Source organism: Eptesicus fuscus, chromosome 4, assembly GCF_027574615.1.
Source record: "Eptesicus fuscus isolate TK198812 chromosome 4, DD_ASM_mEF_20220401, whole genome shotgun sequence".
Lineage (NCBI taxonomy): Eukaryota > Metazoa > Chordata > Mammalia > Chiroptera > Vespertilionidae > Eptesicus > Eptesicus fuscus.
Window position 1 is genome coordinate 3,608,102 of NC_072476.1, and position 17,854 is coordinate 3,625,955.

The 17,854-nt window shown below is 47.1% G+C and overlaps 1 protein-coding gene across 4 annotated transcripts in view; it reads right to left on the minus strand.

Moving 5' to 3' along the window:
* Positions 1–1,073: 1,073 nt before the first annotated feature.
* The window catches only part of GGA2 (golgi associated, gamma adaptin ear containing, ARF binding protein 2), a 48,981-nt gene continuing 32,200 nt past the window's right edge, over positions 1,074–17,854 (minus strand). For 2 of the 4 annotated variants that reach the window (XM_054714426.1, XM_054714429.1), the window contains 8 exons: positions 14,929–15,054; positions 14,079–14,198; positions 13,760–13,788; positions 13,298–13,428; positions 11,399–11,556; positions 5,725–5,894; positions 2,623–2,733; positions 1,074–2,152 (listed from right to left, as the gene is read on the minus strand). In XM_054714426.1, the coding sequence (XP_054570401.1) occupies positions 2,042–2,152; positions 2,623–2,733; positions 5,725–5,894; positions 11,399–11,556; positions 13,298–13,428; positions 13,760–13,788; positions 14,079–14,198; positions 14,929–15,054 (956 nt within the window). In that variant the 3' untranslated portion in view covers positions 1,074–2,041. The remainder of the gene's footprint in view (positions 2,153–2,622; positions 2,734–5,724; positions 5,895–11,398; positions 11,557–13,297; positions 13,429–13,759; positions 13,789–14,078; positions 14,199–14,928; positions 15,055–17,854) is intronic. The other 2 variants (XM_054714427.1, XM_054714428.1) reach the window with 2 other exon arrangements.

Consider the following 17,854-nt stretch of genomic DNA (forward strand, 5'->3'; position numbering starts at 1 on the left):
AAGAACTGGGGTGAGCAGGACTCCAGGAGTTCAGAACAGGAAAATACTGACCTCCTCCACCGGGGAATATGGCTTCTTCTCTCCCCACGAGAACAGAAGATGAGGAAAGGTAGGGACTCTGGTGGGGCTGTATCCGCAGGGCCTACAACAGGGTCTGCCTCATAGTAGCTGGTCAAATACTTGAGTGAATAAGAGGATAAGGACTGAGCTTGAAGTGGCCACTGAACTTGGTAACTAGAAGGCACTGATAACATAAACCAGGGGCACATTCAGGACTGCCACCCCCCGCCCCCATCCTGTCCACCACCCCCTAAGCAGAGCACCACCGCAGCAGAGGTCAGACGCAGTTCACCTCTGAACAATGTCTCATTCACAGACTTTGATGGCAGTTCTTCCTAGGCTGCCATTGTCATTATAGACGGTGAAATAGCTAGAGTCTATAAAAGCTATACCGAGCATGTGAGCATAAAAGTAACTTTAGATTAAAATGAATCTTATGTGCATTATGCCAAATGAAGAAATCATCCCATCATTCGTTTTATGAGTTTTCTCATTTGCTTAAAAATTAGCATGCCTTGATCTTTTATAGCACCTTTCCCCACCAATCAGTGTTGGCAGATTTCCAACTAGATGGAGATGTTGAAAGAGCAGGCTAGAATGCCACATTTTGTGATAAAAAGCCCCAAACACAGCCTTGCAGTTTCTGAGGTAGAATCCTACCCACACAGGTAAGCTGCTGGGACTTCAGTCCTTCTTCAGGCCATCAGCAGGGTCAGCTTTCTTCGCCCACCCACCAGGCCACGCAGGACTTGTTAATCAAGCACAGAGTGGGTACTAAGTATTAATTGTACACCTGGATTTTCCTCTGAACCGTGAATCTAACAGAAATCCACATCTCTTTCCCAGCACTGTTCAGACCCAGGGGCTTGTGTCTTCCCTGAAGCCACTAAGGCCCCTGATCCCTCATGAAGTCTTCCTTCCGTCCTCAATAGAGGCCAGTTCCCTTTGGGCCGATCATCTCTGACTGCAATGGGCTTTGCACCTCCTACCTACTCAAAACTCCACAAAGTATATTTGCTACACAGGTATTTATTCAGTGACTTTCTGTGTTTAGTCACCATTAAATCACTGCTAAGCTCTTTTCAGATCTATTTGCATCACAGTTCATCTTGGGTTGCGAAGGCAACAGACGAGGGGGAGCCTGCTAGCTCCGATGTACAATGACTGGCACTGTGCCACATAGGCTCTGAGTACATGCCTGTGGAGACAGGATGGAGATGAGGGTCCTGAGTAAGGGCCCAGACAGGCTGCACAACCCATGGAACCCAAGGCCTGAACGAGGCCTGGGATCTGCATTCCCCTCTGCCCTGAGGTCCAGCTGTGGGAGATTCTAAGGCACAGCGGTGAAGAACAGGATTGGCCCCCAAGTGTGGTCCTCTGGTCGGTGCAGCCTCTCGCCGGGAAAACAGTGCGACACGCGTTCCATGTAGAAGATCTTCGGAACACGTGCCAGCAGCATCCTCTAGTGGAAATGGAGGCAAGGTCTCTCTTGAAAGAGTGCCCCAGAAGACACTCTCTGCCCCAAGACCCACTGGGTCCCTTTAAGGTCCCTGAGAGCAGCAACCTGGGAGCAACCAAGACTTTCAAAGGCTGACAAGGCACAGAGTGGATGAGTGAAAAGGCAATACACAAAAACAACAGCTTTGGCTATAAAACGTCCCGCCTGAGGCAGGGAGACCAGTGTCCAAACAGACAGAAACAGATATGCTCGTAGCAGGTGGTTGCAGAAATGCTTCTGCACTTCCCATACTGCCCACATCCAAGTTCTGTTCCACCCTCCCATGAACCCCGTACAGCCGTGCGCGCGCGCGCGCGCGCGCACACACACACACACAGTACAAAACAAGCCAGGGGCTGGCATCTGGAGGCTGCATCAGGGCAGCACTCTGGCACTCTGCACTCGGTCCCTGTGATCAGTCCCATCTAGACAGCACAAGGAACACTGCCTACACTTGAATGGCAGGGTGTGTCTTGAGAAAAGTTAGGCTGCACCCAAGACTGCCAGGTCTGGAAAGTCTTTCACTTCTCCTACTTCGCTGAAAGGCTGTCCGCCCTGGTTGAATGTCAGCTTATACCGTAACCGGATTGGCTCCTGGGCAAAGATAGAAGATAAATTAGTGAGGAGCGACAGAGAGAACAGCACAAAGTAAAAGCCTTTCCCATGCAGTAGTCACCAAGCAACAGTGCATGCCTATTAATTCGACCAGGTGAGGGCTTCACACCGTGACACCCTGGCCTAGACCCCGGGGGACTACAACACAAGAGGAGCCAGGTCCACAGCCTGGGATTCAAGCCCTTCATCCCACCCTTGTGCAATCCTGAGCTGGCCCACTGCTAAGAGCCCAGCTGAGGACGACAGACAGGCCTCACCCTTTCAGAGGACGCCATGTAACAGGAGAGTTGGTCACTCCCTTGGTTCCCAGCCATGACAATCTGGTCACGGGGCTTCTTTCAATAAGCCCCAAAGGAAAACACACTCTAGCAGGGAACAGAGGAAGACTTCAACATGCCTCTCTCCACCTACCACACCACCTCCCTGCTGTTAAACACACCAGAACATACCTTGTGTGGATTGTCAAGCAGCAGCATCTGAGAGATCACGGCTGGAGGCATCAAAGGACTGAACGCTGGGAGCTGGGAGCTGGATGCTGGCTGCAGTTTCACTCTCATTGACTACGAGGATGGGGGAGATCCAACATGTAACTCATTTCTAGTAAATGACAGCTTTAATAAGGGATCAGGTGAACAGGAGAGCTTGACCTGCACCCCACCAACTAATGACAGGATTCAAAAGACGGTTCCTCCCACACGCAGAACGTGTCTGACATGTGTGTCAATCCTCGGCTTCGGAGGGCACATGCAGAGCGCGGGCACATCTGGAGTTGAACTCCAACTCCGGCTCTCACTAGCTATTTCACTTTGGGTAAATATTTAACCTTTCCAAGCCTTAGAACAATAACTTATAAAACAGAAGTAACAATAACACATGCCCCACATGATCACCATGAGGATTAGAAAATGGATCTTGGGCCCTAGCTGGTTTGGCTCAGTGGATAGAGCATTGACCTGTGGACTGAAAGGTCTCAGGTTCAATTCCGGTCAAGGGCACATGCCCAGGTTGTGGGCTCAATCCCCAGCAGGGGGCATGCAGGAGGCAGCCAATCAATGATTCTCATCACTGATGTTTCTCTCTCCCCCTCTCCCTTCTTCTCTGAAATCAATAAAAATATATCTTTTTTAATGTATCTTAGCCCTGGCCAGGTAGCTCAGTTGGTTAGAACATCGTCCTGATACCCCAAGGTTGAGGATTCAAGCCCTGGTCAGGGAACATACAAGAATCAACCAATGAATGCATCAATAAGTAGAACAATAAATCAATGTTTCTCTCTTGCTCTCAAATCCGTAAAAATTAAAAAATTTAAGAAAATGTGTCCTTTGCCCTAACCAATTTGGCTCAGTGGATAGAGCGTCGGCCTGCGGAATGAAAGGTCCCAGGTTCGATTCCGGTCAAGGGCATGTACCTTGGTTGCGGGCACATGTCAACTTTGGTGTCTGACTTCTTTAAAAAAAAAAAAAAAATGGCCGAAACCGGTTTGGCTCAGTGGATAGAGCGTCGGCCTGCGGACTGGAAGGTCCCAGGTTCAATTCTGGTCGGGGGCATGTACCTTGGTTGCGGGAACATCCCCAATAGGGGGTGTGCAGGAGGCAGCTGATCAATGATTCTCTCTCATCGATGTTTCTAACTCTCTATCTAGACCTCTCCCTTCCTCTCTGTAAAAAATCAATAAAATATATATTATATTTTTAAAAATGTGTATTTACTTTTGTCTGCCTTGAATCTTCCCTTTCAGGACATGCTCCTTCCCTATCTTTTGTGATTCTAGCGGCCGTTAATCTGTGGGGCCCACTCCTCTTGTAAAGGGGTGGACCTAATATCCAAATTGACCCAAGTACCTCATATCCCTGAACACTAATGGCCAAGGCACACAAGGAACACCATAGTGCCAATCCCATCCACGTTTTTTTGTTTGTTTGTTTGTTTTTTTAATATATATATTTTTTATTGATTTTTTACAGAGAAGAAGAGAGAGGGATAGTTAGAAACATCAATGAGAGAAACATCGATCAGCTGCCTCTTGCACACTCCCCACTGGAGATGTGCCCGCAACCAAGGTACATGCCCTTGACCAGAATCGAACCTGGGACCTTTCAGTCCGCAGGCTGACGCTCTATCCACTGAGCCAGACCGGTTCTTACTTCTTTTTTTTTTCTCTTCCATATTCATTTATCTTTTAAAAAAGTTTTTTAAAAATTTTCAATTATATCCCTAGCCCTGTGGTCGGCAAACTGCGGCTCGCAAGCCACATGCGGCTCTTTGGCCCCTTGAGTGTGGCTCTTCCACAAAATACCACGGCCTGGCCGAAACCGGTTTGGCTCAGTGGATAGAGCATCGGCCTGCGGACTGAAGGGTCCCAGGTTCGATTCCAGTCAGGGCATGTACCTTGGTTGCGGGCACATCCCCAGTGGGCGGTGTGCAGGAGGCAGCTGGTCGATGTTTCTCTCTCATCGATGTTTCTAACTCTCTATCCCTCTCCCTTCCTCTCTGTAAAAAATCAATAAAATATATTTAAAAAAAAAAAGATTGGTGAATTATTTTAAAAATAAATAAATACCACGGCCTGGGCGAGTCTATTTTGAAGAAGTGGTGTTAGAAGAAATTTAAGTTTAAAAAATTTGGCTCTCAAAAGAAATTTCAATCGTTGTACTATTGACATTTGGCTCCGTTAACTAATGAGTTTGCTGACCACTAGCCGGTTTGGCTCAGTGGACAGAGCGTCCACCTGCGGACTGAAGGGTCCTGGGTTTGATTCCAGTCAAGGGCATGTACCTCAGTTGCAGGCTCGATCCCCATCCCTGGTGGGGGCCTGTGCAGGAGGTAACCAATCGATATGTCTCTCTCACATCGACGTTTCTCTCTCTCTCTCTCCTCCTCCTCCTCCTCCCTTCCACTCTCTCTAAAAATCAATGGAAAAATATCCTCTGGTGAGGACTGACAAAAAAAAACTAAAAATCAATCAATAAATAAATTTTCCAATTACAGTTTACATTCAAAACTATTTTGTATTAGTTTCAGGTGTACACATAGGAGGGTTTCTTTCTGAGATACAAGAGTTAGGAACCAGGTGATTCTAGAGCTGCTGGCACCGTTTTCCTGCTTTGTGAAGAGTCTGTCAGAGAACAGACTCCCAACAGGAAAGCAGTCAGGAGAGGGAAGAGACAGGTTCCTAAGGAATCCTCTAAGAACCTACCTGGGCCCAGACATCAGGAATCACCAGTAGAATGAGCCAATAAAGTCCCCATTTTACCTTCAACTACTTTTTTTTTAAATATACTTTTATTGATTTCAATCATGAAAGAGAATCACTGATCAGCTGCCTCCAGCACACCCGACACTGGGGATCGAGCCCGCAACCTGGGCATGTGCCCTGACCAGTAATCGAACCATGACCTCCTGGTTCCTAGGTCGATGCTCAACCCCTGAGCCACGCTGGCCGGTACCTTCAGCTACTTTGAGTGAAGATTCTATCCTTCCACATAACAGAGATAATGGATCTGGTGCTCGGAAATGACAAACTCAAAGGATCTGCCCAGTGAATGGCTCACCTTTGGCACGGCCACCTGAAACATGATGTCCCAGACAGGCTGGGTGGCAGTGCTCATCATGGTCAGCAGGAGCACCTGCACCTCGGGGTGGCCAGGGGCCCCCGTCTGGGAAAAGTGGAGCAGAATCCGGAATCCATTGCGGTCGTACACGATGATCGGAGGCAGGCTGCCTGGTAAAGAGCCGAACCGAGAAACGTTAGTGCCGCTGTAATATCCAGACAGCCAAGCCCGGAGGAGACGTGCCCCTTCCCACCGAATGCTGGCGCTCCTCCGGTCAGAGCAGCTCTGGGATTGGCCTCGGCACTGCCGAGAGCCAAGTCCTACGGCTTCTAGTTGGATGCCGATGACCCTCCACACTGACCTCTCCCACCATCCAACCACCCTAAGCACATTACCAGGTGTTTTTAAAAGTAAGAACTTTTTGAAACGGAGATATGATTATGATTAATATAATGTATGAACACTATAGAAAATACAGGATATCAAAGAACAACATTTTTTAAAAATACAGCCTTAGGTGGAAAAAATAAACATCCTTAATTCTACCCAGAAATAAGCACTGCTAACATCTGGGCCTGTTTTCTTCTGGTCTCTTATATATGACTACACCCCCGCCCCCCATATTTAACTTGGAAAAACTATACAGATAGCAGATCTCTTCCAATTAACAAGTTTAATGGCATTCCAACAGAAATCCTAAAGGAAATGTTTTAATGTTGCTAGGAAATGGTTCTACATCTCATTTGGTGGGAAAAACAAAAACATGAGACTAACCATAGGAAAAAAGAGAGCAAGAGTGAGAGCGAGAGCGAGAGCGAGAGCGAGAGAGAGAGAGAGAGAGAGAGATAGTTATTTGCATTAACAAATACTCAGATAGCACAAAGTGGTATAAAACAAAGCATGCAGAACAGATCCAAATGTGAGAACTTAACATGTTAAGAACATATATTTAATAAATGGCAGACACCTGGCTAATTATCTTGAAAAAAATTTTAATGAATCTTTGTCTCATGCCAACCATCACTTATCAAAATGCAAATATAAAAATACACTTCAAAAGCTCTGGCCCATGTGGCTGTTAGTTAAGTGTCGGCCTATGCACCAAAAGGTCACCAGTTCGATTCCAGTCAAGGCATATGCCCAGGTTGTGGGCTCAATCCCTAGAACGGGGCGTATAGGAGGCAGCTGATCAATGTTTCTCTCTCACATTGATGTTTCTCTCTCTCTCTCTTTCCCCCTCTCGCTAAAATATCAATAAAAGAATTTTTTTAAAAACAGTTAAAAAATATCCTATAAAATAAAAGCCCAGTAACCGAACGGCGGAACAACCAGAACGACTGGTCATCCAGCCACTATGACATGCACTGACCACCAGGGGGCAGACACTCAATGCAGGAGCTGCCCCTGGGGGTCAGTGTGCTCCCACAGGGGGAGCACCACTCAGCTGACCAGGATGAGCAGCTGCTCCCGCTGCGAACCCCAGGCCAACGGGCAGGAACCCGGGCTGTGCCTCCTCCTCACTCCCAGCTGCCTCCTCCACATGCCCACAGGCTGTGTAGTACCTCCGCTGCCACCAGGCTCAGAGCTGACGCCAGAAGCTGGGAGGCAGGTTCGTGGCCACTGCGGGACTGAGGCCTACTCCGCCGCCTCTCAGTGCTATTGTCCCTGGGCCCAGCCCAGACTGGGTCCCCTGGAGAGGCGAGTGCTCCGGCTCCAAGGAAGGTGCCGGACCAGGGAGCAGTTGCTCAGAAGGCAGGTCCACAGTCGCTCGGCTGACCAGAATGAGCAGCGCTCCCACAGCAGGCCAATCCCCACAGTCCCTGCCCCCACCGGTGCATGAATCCCGTGCACTGGGCCTCTAGTATTTAATAATGAAACTTGCCAAAGATTCAAAAGACTGAGAATACCTATAAGGGATTGTGGTTGAGTATGGAGTTAAAGCAACTTTTCTAGAAGGGAGCTTTGACAATGCAGATCAAAAATGTTTAATTGTCTACACCCAGGTTTCTACATGTATGTATGTATGTATGTATGTATGTATTTATTTATTGTTAATCCTCACCCGAGGATATTTTTCCATTGATTTTTAGGGAGTGTAAGAGAGAGGGAAAGACAGAGAGAAACACATCAATTGGATGCCTCCTGCATGAGCCCCAACCAATGCCTGGGCTGGGGAGGAGCCTGCAACCAAGGTATGTGCCCTTGACCGGAATCGAAGCCAGGACCCTTTGGTCCGAAGGCCGACACTCTACCCATTGAGCAAAACCAGCTAGGGCCAGCATTTCTACTTTTAAGAATATATCCAGCCCTAACCGGTTTGGCTCAGTGAATGGAGCGTCGGCCTGTAAACTGAAGGGTACAGGGTTTGATTCCAGTCAAGGGCATGTACCTTGGTTGCAGGCACATCCCCAGTAGGGGTTGTGCAGGAGGCAGCTGATGGATGTTTCCCTCTCATTGATGTTTCTAACTGTCTATTCCCCTCCCTTCCCCTCTTTAAAAATCATTAAAATATATTTTTAAAAAATAATATATCCAGCATGGAGGGACATGGAGAATATCATGCTAAGTCAGTCAGAGAAAGGTAAGTACCACATGATCTCACTCATATGTGGAATCTAATTAACAAAATAAACTGATGAACAGAGAGGATCCAGAAACATGGAAGCATGGAGCAGAATGCAGAATCTCAGAGGAAAGACGGGGGAGGGTGGGTGGATGGGAGGTAATCAACCAAAGACTTGGTATGTATATAACAGCCTGGGGCAAGGGGAGGGGGCAGTGGCAGGTTGAAGGGGATAATGGGGGGCGGGGGAAGGGGACATATGCAATACTTTGAACAATAAAGATTTTAAAAATAATAATTAAAAATAAAAAATGCAATGAGATGTAAAATAAACACACACACAAAAAATTTTTTTTTAGAAAAGAATACATCCAATTCAGCCCTGGCCAGTGTTCTCAGTGGTTAGAGTATCAGCTCACACACTCAAGGGTGGTGGGTTTGAGTACTGCTCAAGGGCATAAACCTGGTTGGGGTTTCTCACATCAATGTTTCTCTCTCTCTCTCTCTCCCTCCCACACTCTCTAAAAAAAAATCAATGGAAAAAATATCCTGAGGTGAGGATTAACAACAACAAAAAAGAATATATCCAACTGAAATAACCAGGGAAGTTTTTTAAAAAATAGGTGTCCAGGCCCCCAGGCGCTGGCCAGGTAGCTCAGTTGGTTAGAGCATCATCTCAATACGCCAAGGTCAGGGCACATCCAAGAATCAACCAATGAATGCATAAATAAGTGGACAGTAAGTTGATGTCTCTCTCTCTCGCTCTCTCTTAATTTTTTAAAAACTTAAAAAATAACAAAATTAAAATGTAGGTGTACAAAGATGTTCACTGTAGCACTGTTTTAAACAGGAAACAGTTATCTTTCAGAAAGGAATAGAATAGGCCCAGCCAGTGTTGCTCAGTGGTTGAGCATCGACCTATGAGCCAGGAGGTTATGGTTCAATTCCCAGTCAGGGCATATGCCCGAGTTGCAGGCTTGAGCCCCAGTGGGCAGCATGCAGGATGCAGCCTATTGATGATTCTCTCATCACTGATGCTTGTATCTCCTCTCCCTCTCCCTTCTTCTCTGAAATCAATAAAAATATTTTTTTAAAAGGAATTAAATAGCCAAAACCGGTTTGGCTCAGTGGATAGAGCGTCGGTCTGAGGACTGAAAGGTCCCAGGTTCGATTCCGGTCAAGGGCATGTACATTGGTTGCAGGCACATCTCCGGTAGGGGGTGTGCAAGAGGCAGCTGGTCGATGTTTCTCTCTCATCGATGTTTCTAGCTCTCTGTCCCTCTCCTTTCCTCTCTGTAAAAAATCAATAAAATATATTTAAAAGGAATTAAATAAATGAGCTATGGTACATCTGTTTAATAATATTATGTATGAATTCATTTTTAAAAAGCCAGGTTCTGGAGAACAGTTAAGGACATGAAAAAATGCTATTGCTTATAATAGTAAATAAAGCAGGATTAAAACACTATATTATGGTGCTAACTTAAAAATATATATACATATGTAAATATGTACATGGATAAAACAAGAAAATACATTAATACATTAACAAAACTTTCATCTCTGGGTGATAATCGCACAGATGATTTTAATTTTCTGGTTTATTCTACCTTTTCTAAAATTTCTATATTGAAGATACGTTTTTGCTTTTAACCTTTTGCACTCGGATGTCGAGTGTGACTCGACACGGTTAGCATTAGAATAAAGGAATCGAGAAAAAAGCAAGCGAGAGCAAAGGGTTAATTTTATTTTTTACTTTGTTTTGTAATAATTTGAGTTTTTTTAGCTGATTTTTTTAGAGAGGGAGAGAAGGAGAGAAAGAGAGAAACATCAATTTGTTGTTTCACTTATTTATGTATTCAGTAGTTGATTCTTGTACCTGCCCTGACTGGTGGTTTGAACCCACAACCTTGGCAGATCAGGACTATGTTCAAACCAACTGAGCTACCTGGCCAGGACATAATAATTTCAGATTTGTAAAAAGTTGTAAAGCTAACAAAAAATTCCCATATACCCTTCACTCAGCTTGCTCAAATGTTAACGTTTTATAAAACTACAGTACAATTATCAAAACCAGGCAACTAACGTGGAACACAGATTGTTTTTAAATCAAAATTTAACAAAGTAACTGTGCAAAGGGCTCCCCCTGCTCACTGACTGTTTAACTTCTCTGCCTGGTTCCAGGGCCCTCTGCAGTCTGACCTCACCATAGCCACAGCAGGCCCTATGCCAGAGAACAGGGCCAGGCCTCAGATCTAAAGCTCAGCTGTTTCCTGCTCACATACTAGTGCTGCCCATAGGCAGTCACCTCACTGAGTGGGCCTGCAGTTTACTTTGTAAGTGGGTAAAGATATTAATCTACTTCCCTGCCTTATAGAGCAGCGGTCGCCAACCTTTCGGACCTCACGGACCACCAGTGGTCCACGGAGCACAGGTTGGCGACCGCTGTTAGAAGATCCCTAGAGGAAGAGAATCACCAATCAATTCCTTCATTTCCTTCTCATTCCACCTCTTCTGAATTATTTCAAGCCACACTGAACATTCCCTTCTTGATTCCAAATGAATGAACATCAAGTCCCTAAGCAGATTCAATCCCCCTAGTTAAATTCCACCTGCCAATATCCTTCACAGCATCCACCCCAAGACAGAGAAATCTACACTAATAAAAGAGAAAGATGCAAATTGACCGTACATTCGCGACACCCACCAGCGGATCAGGAGTGGGTATGCAAATTAACCTAACAAAGATGTCAGGTTAATTTGCATACACAGGCACTGAGCGGCCAGGGGCAGGACGCTTGCATCGTTGCCATGGCGATGATGCAGGTGTTCCGCACCACCCCAGCTACTCTGAGCCTCTGGGCAGCGTGGGAAGGTGGAAAGGCGGCTCCAGGCCGGAGCAAAAGTGGTGCGGCAGCTAGGGGAAGGAAGGTCCATTCTTGCATGAATCTTCATGCATCAGGCCTCTAGTTAAGGAAAATATTAGCTAAGAGATGTGAAACCACCTCCTTATCCTCTGCCCCAAGGCAAAACCTCTACCACCACCTTCTCATGGGATAAAGCTGGGCATCTAATAGAAGGAAGAAAAAAAAAAGGTGAAACTGCACTTACTGGGCTTAACAGACTCCAAAGGGACAAACACTTGAGCCAGAGGTGTATTCTGAGAAGAGGAAGACGAAGCCAATGGGCCAGCCTCCCAGGACCAACCTGGAGAGGACTTAGTACCTGGTGGCACTTCCTTGGGGATATTTTTCTGTGGAATATAATTCCTACAAAGAAATATAAAAAATATCAAGACAAGCAAGAATTCCAGGAATCTGTGACTAGGCTTTCTGAAGAACAAGATAAGAAAGGGGGAAAAAGAAAAAAAAACACATATATGTATATGTGAGTACGTGTGTGTGTTTTAGAGGTATGTGACTTTTTTTTTTTTACACTTTACTGATTTCAGAGAGGAAGGAAGAGGGAGAGATAGAAACATCAATGATGAGAGAGAATCATGGATTGGCTGCCTCCTGCAGACCCCCCTCTGGGAATCACAACCCAGGGCATGTGTCCTGACCAGAATTGAGCAGTGACCTCCTGGTTCATTAAGTGGATGCTCAACCTCTGAGCCACACCAGGTGGACTAGAGGTATGTGACTTTAGACTAGTAATGTAACCTAGGCCTCAGTTCTCTGAGGGTTGTTAGAATTAAACGAGCAAATGCCTGGAAAGTACTCAGTGGAATGTGTGACATAATGAGGATCCAATAAGCTAATAATAAAGTAACCGATGTGGCTATCAGGCGGCCTGACCACAGGCAGCTCAGCCAGGCTGTTTCCCACATGTGATACCCAGCGGGACGGAAGCCGGGAAGATGGTCACAGGTTCAGGCACCACTTCATTCACACTTCTTGACGATGTTGTCCATTTGCAACACAAACTGAAACATTTTTGGAAAACTAAAGTCCAGACAGAAGTAACCCCTAAAAATAATGATGACTGGCCCCTGTGGAGTGATGAGAGAACTGGAAAGAAGCCCCTCCCGCACATCCCTGCCACCAGAGCCCAGTGGTCTCTCTCCATCAGGGTCATGGCACTCAGGCTGCTGAGAGAAGGCAAACTGCTAATATTTCCAGAGGCAAAGGGGCAGGGTCTCAGGAAATGTGTTCCCATTCATAGCTCGGAGTGCCTCTGTTTAAGGAAACCTGTACTATAACCACTGCCCCAAGTGCCTCCAAATTGGAAGCTATGGAAAATCCACAAGAGGGAAATGATTAAATACACATATATGAGCATATATGAGTCATTATATAACTATATAAACTGACAGGCACACAATATCAAAGATAAAATGTGATATGAAAAAATGCACATTGGAGTACAGTTTATAAATTATGACCCCATCTGTATAAAAATAAGTGACAATAACACATTTCTACATGTATAGAAAAAAAACAAAGAAGTAGCATTCAACATTGACTTTAGGAGTTGATGTTTGGTATTTTCTTTACTAACTCTTTCTCTAGTGATAAAATTTTACTTAACTTCAAATCTACAATAATAAAAGTTTAATATGCTAATTAGACCAGACATCCTTCCGGACGACCTTCTGGACAAAGCTGGGGCTGCAAGGGAAGCCTGGGTCCCAGGTGCCTGCTGGCGGCCAGAGGGAAGCTCAGGTCCCAGGTGCCGGAGGAAAGCCAGTGTCGGCAGCCAGGGGAAGGAAGGCCTACTCGTGTATGAATTTCATGCATCGGGCCTCTAGTTATATAAAAATCAGAAAAAAAACAACAACCCTCAACCTACACACAACAAAAACATCATTACACACTGCTATTGCTGCTTAAACAAACCCTCTCCAGAGCCCTTGGCCAAGGGTGTCCTTTCCTCACTTGGGATGGGAGGAAAAGGAGGAAGAGGGAAGCAAAGAAGCCTCTGCAGAGCGCCGTCTCTGCCTGTCTTCGAGGGTCACCCCAGCCCTCATGCAAGGAGCCCTCCTCTCCCTCCCCTGCCCACACGACTCACAGGGCGCCAGAAGGTGGCTGTGGGGAGAGGAGGTCCAGCACGCTCCTCTCTGCTGACGGGCTCTGAACACCGCCACCCTGCAGTGTGCTTGCAGGATTCCTCTTTTCCTTACAGCAACTCTGCCCGGCAACCTGCCAAACCAGGAACAGCTAGTATGAGGCCAGGGTATGGATGACCACTAGCTACGGTGACACGCGGCACAGCTCTCCTGACCCACCAAAGCTACTGCATACCGGGCTGATCACACTGCCTGAGGCAGGAGGGCAAGAGCAGAGCCCAGGCACTCCCAAAGAGAAGCAGGCACGAGGAGGAGACGAGGACATGTGCCCTGGGGGGCTGCCACCAGACAGCAGACCGAGGAAGAGGCTTTGGCCTCCAAGTCTAAAGCACCCCAAGCGAGCCCCTCCCCTCGGCAGCTCTGTCCCTCCACTCCCCCGCGGGCCCTGGGAAGAGCCTCCTTACCTTGCTGGTAACTGGAGCATCACTGATTCCTACAAGGGAGGAACAGAGGGAGATGCACACCAGTCACTCATCCTGCCAGGAGGGAGAGCGGCACCACGTCCACCCTTTCCATGGCACTTAGAAAGCCCAAAGCAAAGAACACACAGGCATTCACCGCACCCACGGTGAACCTGAGACTAAGTGCAAAGAGGACCGCTCTGAGCTTCCCAGTATACCCACTTCCCTCTAAAAACAGGCACATTCCCTCCAAGGGACCCAGCCTACCCACTCCCCAAGGAGCCAGGACCATTCTTGCCTGCTCCCCAAACCACTCCCTCACCTAAGGCTGCCAGGTCCTGATGAAGCAGAGACGGCGCCCCAGGCACAGCCTGCTCAGACCCACTGTCCAGCTCCAAGTCAATCAGGCAGCTCCTCAGGCAGGCTGCTGGACTCTGCAAGACTAGAGAACGGATTGAGGAGGCTCTTCATTCAGAGTGAGAGCAAAGTCTCCACTTAAAGCCGCCAGCTTCCCTCGGGCCTCCTCCAGTCAAGACATCACAGCACCCCACCCTCAACACCCAACACCTTCCACCTCAAGTGGAGGGCTTGGCAGAGAGCCTGCGTAGGGCCTGGAATGAGGAGCCAGAGGACTGCCTTCCCGCCAGCAGCCAGTCGTCCTCTGGTGGTCCATTCAGCCTGGACACAGCCAGCTGGCTTCTCTAGCTCAGAGCCCCTCCGAGGCTCCCGACCACAGCCAACCAGAAACAGCTGCAGGGCTTGATAAACATGCACACACCCCACCTAGCTCTAAGCCATCCTGACTGAGAAAGCCCAGGCCAGGGACCTGAGAATCTGCATTTTAACCAGAGTCCAGGTGACTCTGATGCAGCTAGCAGGCATCAGGAACCACTGAAGATCATCTTTTTGGTCTCCAGTTCCCATAAGTAAGCACGCATGAGAAAGAGTCTACACCTGGGCGCAATACAGCCATCTGCTTCTGTGTCTAGCCAAAGCTGGGGTCCAGCCTGCCAGTCAGTCCATCACGACACATGCGGCAGTTCTCAGAGGAAAGACAGAGGGAGAGTTTTCTCATTTCCACGTCATAGCCCAGGATATTCTGCGGATCATCTCTTTCCTGGGATCTGAGGCTGCTCCAAGGCAGAGGGTACAGAGAGGCTCTCTGCACATACCTGTGGAGACAGGTGTGTCTCCTGCTGTGCTGGTCACTGTGTTCCCAAAGATGACGCGGCCCTCCATCACCTGTTTGTACAGCAGAACTCCCTGGGTGAGGAGGTCGTTTGCCTGGAGAATCTCCGCTGGAGAATGAGAGAAAAATCAGAGTCCCCAAGTTTGGCTACCAATAACCACAGTCTTTTTTTTCCAAATATATTTCTTTATTGATTACAGAGAGGAAAGGAAAGGGAGAGAAACATCAGTGATGAGCCCTAGCCAGCTTGACTCAATGGACAGACCATCAGCCTATGAACTGAAAGGTCCCGGGTTCGGTTCTGGTCAAGGGCACATGCCTGGGTTGCAGGTTCCATCCCCAGTAGGAGGCATGCAGGAGGCAGCCAATCAATGATTCTCTATCATCATTGATGTTCCAATCTCTCTTCCTCCCTAAAATCAATCCTGTATAATAAAAGGCTAATATGCAAATTGACTGAACGGCAGAACGACCGGTCGCTATGACACACAATGACCACCAGGGGCAGACACTGAACGCAGGAGCTGCCCCCCGGTGGTTAGTGTGCTCTCATAGGGGAGTGCTGCTCAGCCAGAGGCCCTGAGGCGGGCTCACAGCTGGCGAGCGCAGCAGCGTGATGGGAGCCTCTCCTAAGAATGTCCAATTGACAGCTTAGGCCCATGGGAAGCGGGCCTAAGCCAGCAGTCAGACATCCCCCAAGGGCTCCCAGATTGTGAGAGGGTGCAGGCTGGGCTGAGGGAACCCCCCGAGTGCACAAATTTCGTGCACCGGGCTTCTAGTAAAAATATATTTGTTTTTTAAAAGGAAAAGAAACATCAATGATGAGAATCATTGACCAGCTGCCTCCTGCACACCCCACACTGGGGATGTGTAGGATCAAGCCTGCAACCCAGGCATGTGCCCTAACCAGAAATTGAACCGTGATATCCTGATTCATAGGTCTTCGCTCAACCACTGAGCTATGCTGGCCAGCCTGTAGTCCTTTTTAAGCCATTCCACAAAGCAGATGTCCCATTGCTCTGCCAGATGGGGTGTTATCCATATCTCTCCCAATCATGTGACTAGGCCCCTCTGTCAGATCCAATCACTTAATCCCTGAACCCCTACACTTCCATTCTCATGACAGAGGAGGAACCAAATATTTTCACTTTCTATGCTTGTTCTGTCCAACATGATAGCCTACCGCTGAAATATGTCTCCATCAACTAAGGAACTAAAACTTTATTTTAATTAATCTAAAATTAAAACAGAAAGCTGTTTTATCAATGTGGATGTGAATATTATGAGAATTTTTTGGTGCTTTATTCAATGAGTAAAAAGCTTTTAAGTATGTAGGGAACAAACAGTTACATGAATCTACCCTTTTAAAATCTAAATATAGATCAAGTATTCCTGATGAAAATTTAATGTCCGAGTTAAAATGTCCTGAAAGTATAAAATACACCCAGATTTCAAAAACGACACGAGACTCTCGTGGTCTGGTTTACCTGAGAAAATCGCTCCCGGGGACAGACAGGAGAGCAGAGGGCCGGGGCCGCGGAGGCCAAGTGCCAGCAGGGTACTTCCCAGAAGGGACCCCATTGCTTCCTGCCAACAACCAGACACCACGGGCCCCTGGCACACCAACTATGAAGTATTCCTGTCCCCCGGCCCACCCCAACTGAACCTGAATCTGATCAAGGGCCCTGACCCAACTGATAAGGAATCTCAGGAACAGAGACTCATGCTAAACACCATGGGGGGTGCCATCAGAAACTGAGACCAAAACAAACTCTGCAAGTCAAAGGACACATTTTTGACAGCCCTACCTGGTTTGGCTCAGTGGATAGAGCATTGGCCTGCGGACTGAATGGTTCCGGGTTCGATTCCGGTCAAGGGCACATGCCTGGGTTTCGGGCTCAATCCTCAGTAAGGGGCATGAAGGAGGCAGCCTATCAGTGATTCTCTCTCATATTGATGTTTCTCTCTCTCCCTCTCCCTTCTTCTCTGAAATCAATAAAAATACATTTTTTAAAAAAGAACAGAATGGGGGCTATCCATTAAAAGATAAGAAATATCAACTGCCCGGCCGGTGGGGCTCAGTGGATTGTCATCCCATGCACCAAGAGTCACCAGATCAATTCCGGGTTGCAGGCCTGATCCCCAGTAGGGAATGTGCAGGAGGCAGCCGATCCATGCTTCTCTCTCACCAATGTCTCCATCTCTTTAGCCCTCGCCTTTCCTCTCTCTCTGAAATCAACATATTTTTTTAAAAAAGAAAAGAAATATCAACCAATTTCAAAGTATGGTTTTTCTTTTGAGTCTGGTTTAGAACTATTTAAAAGGGGGGGGGGGCAAACAGTAGAAAGAAGTAGTTAAATAGTTAAAGAGGGAAACGCCAGAGAACTCTGAACACTGACTATTTAATTACTTTGAAATGTTTGGAATTTGCTTCAAAATAGAATGGGGGGTGGAGGGAAAGTATGTTACAGAAGAAACAAAATGGGAAGACTGGTCATGTCTTGGTCATTGTCAATAGAAGAGTACATAGGATTTATTCTACTATTCCCCTTTCTGATGTGTTTGTCGGGTTTCAATAAAAAACAAATTTTTAAAATATGGCTGTGTGTTTTCTTATTGATTTCAGAGAGGGAGTCAGAGATAGAAACATTAATGATGAGAGAGTATCATTGACTGGCTGCCTCCTGCATGCTTCCTACTGGGGATTGAGTCCGCAACTCGGACATGTGCCCTTGATGGGAATCGAACCCAGGACCCTTCAGTCTGTAGGCCAACGCTCTATCCACTGAACCAAACTAGTTAGGGCTAAAATGTTTCGGATTTTTTATTGATTTCAGAGAGAGAAAGGAAGGGGGGGAGTGGAGAGAGAGAGAGAGAGAGAGAGAGAGAGAGAAACATCAATGATAAGA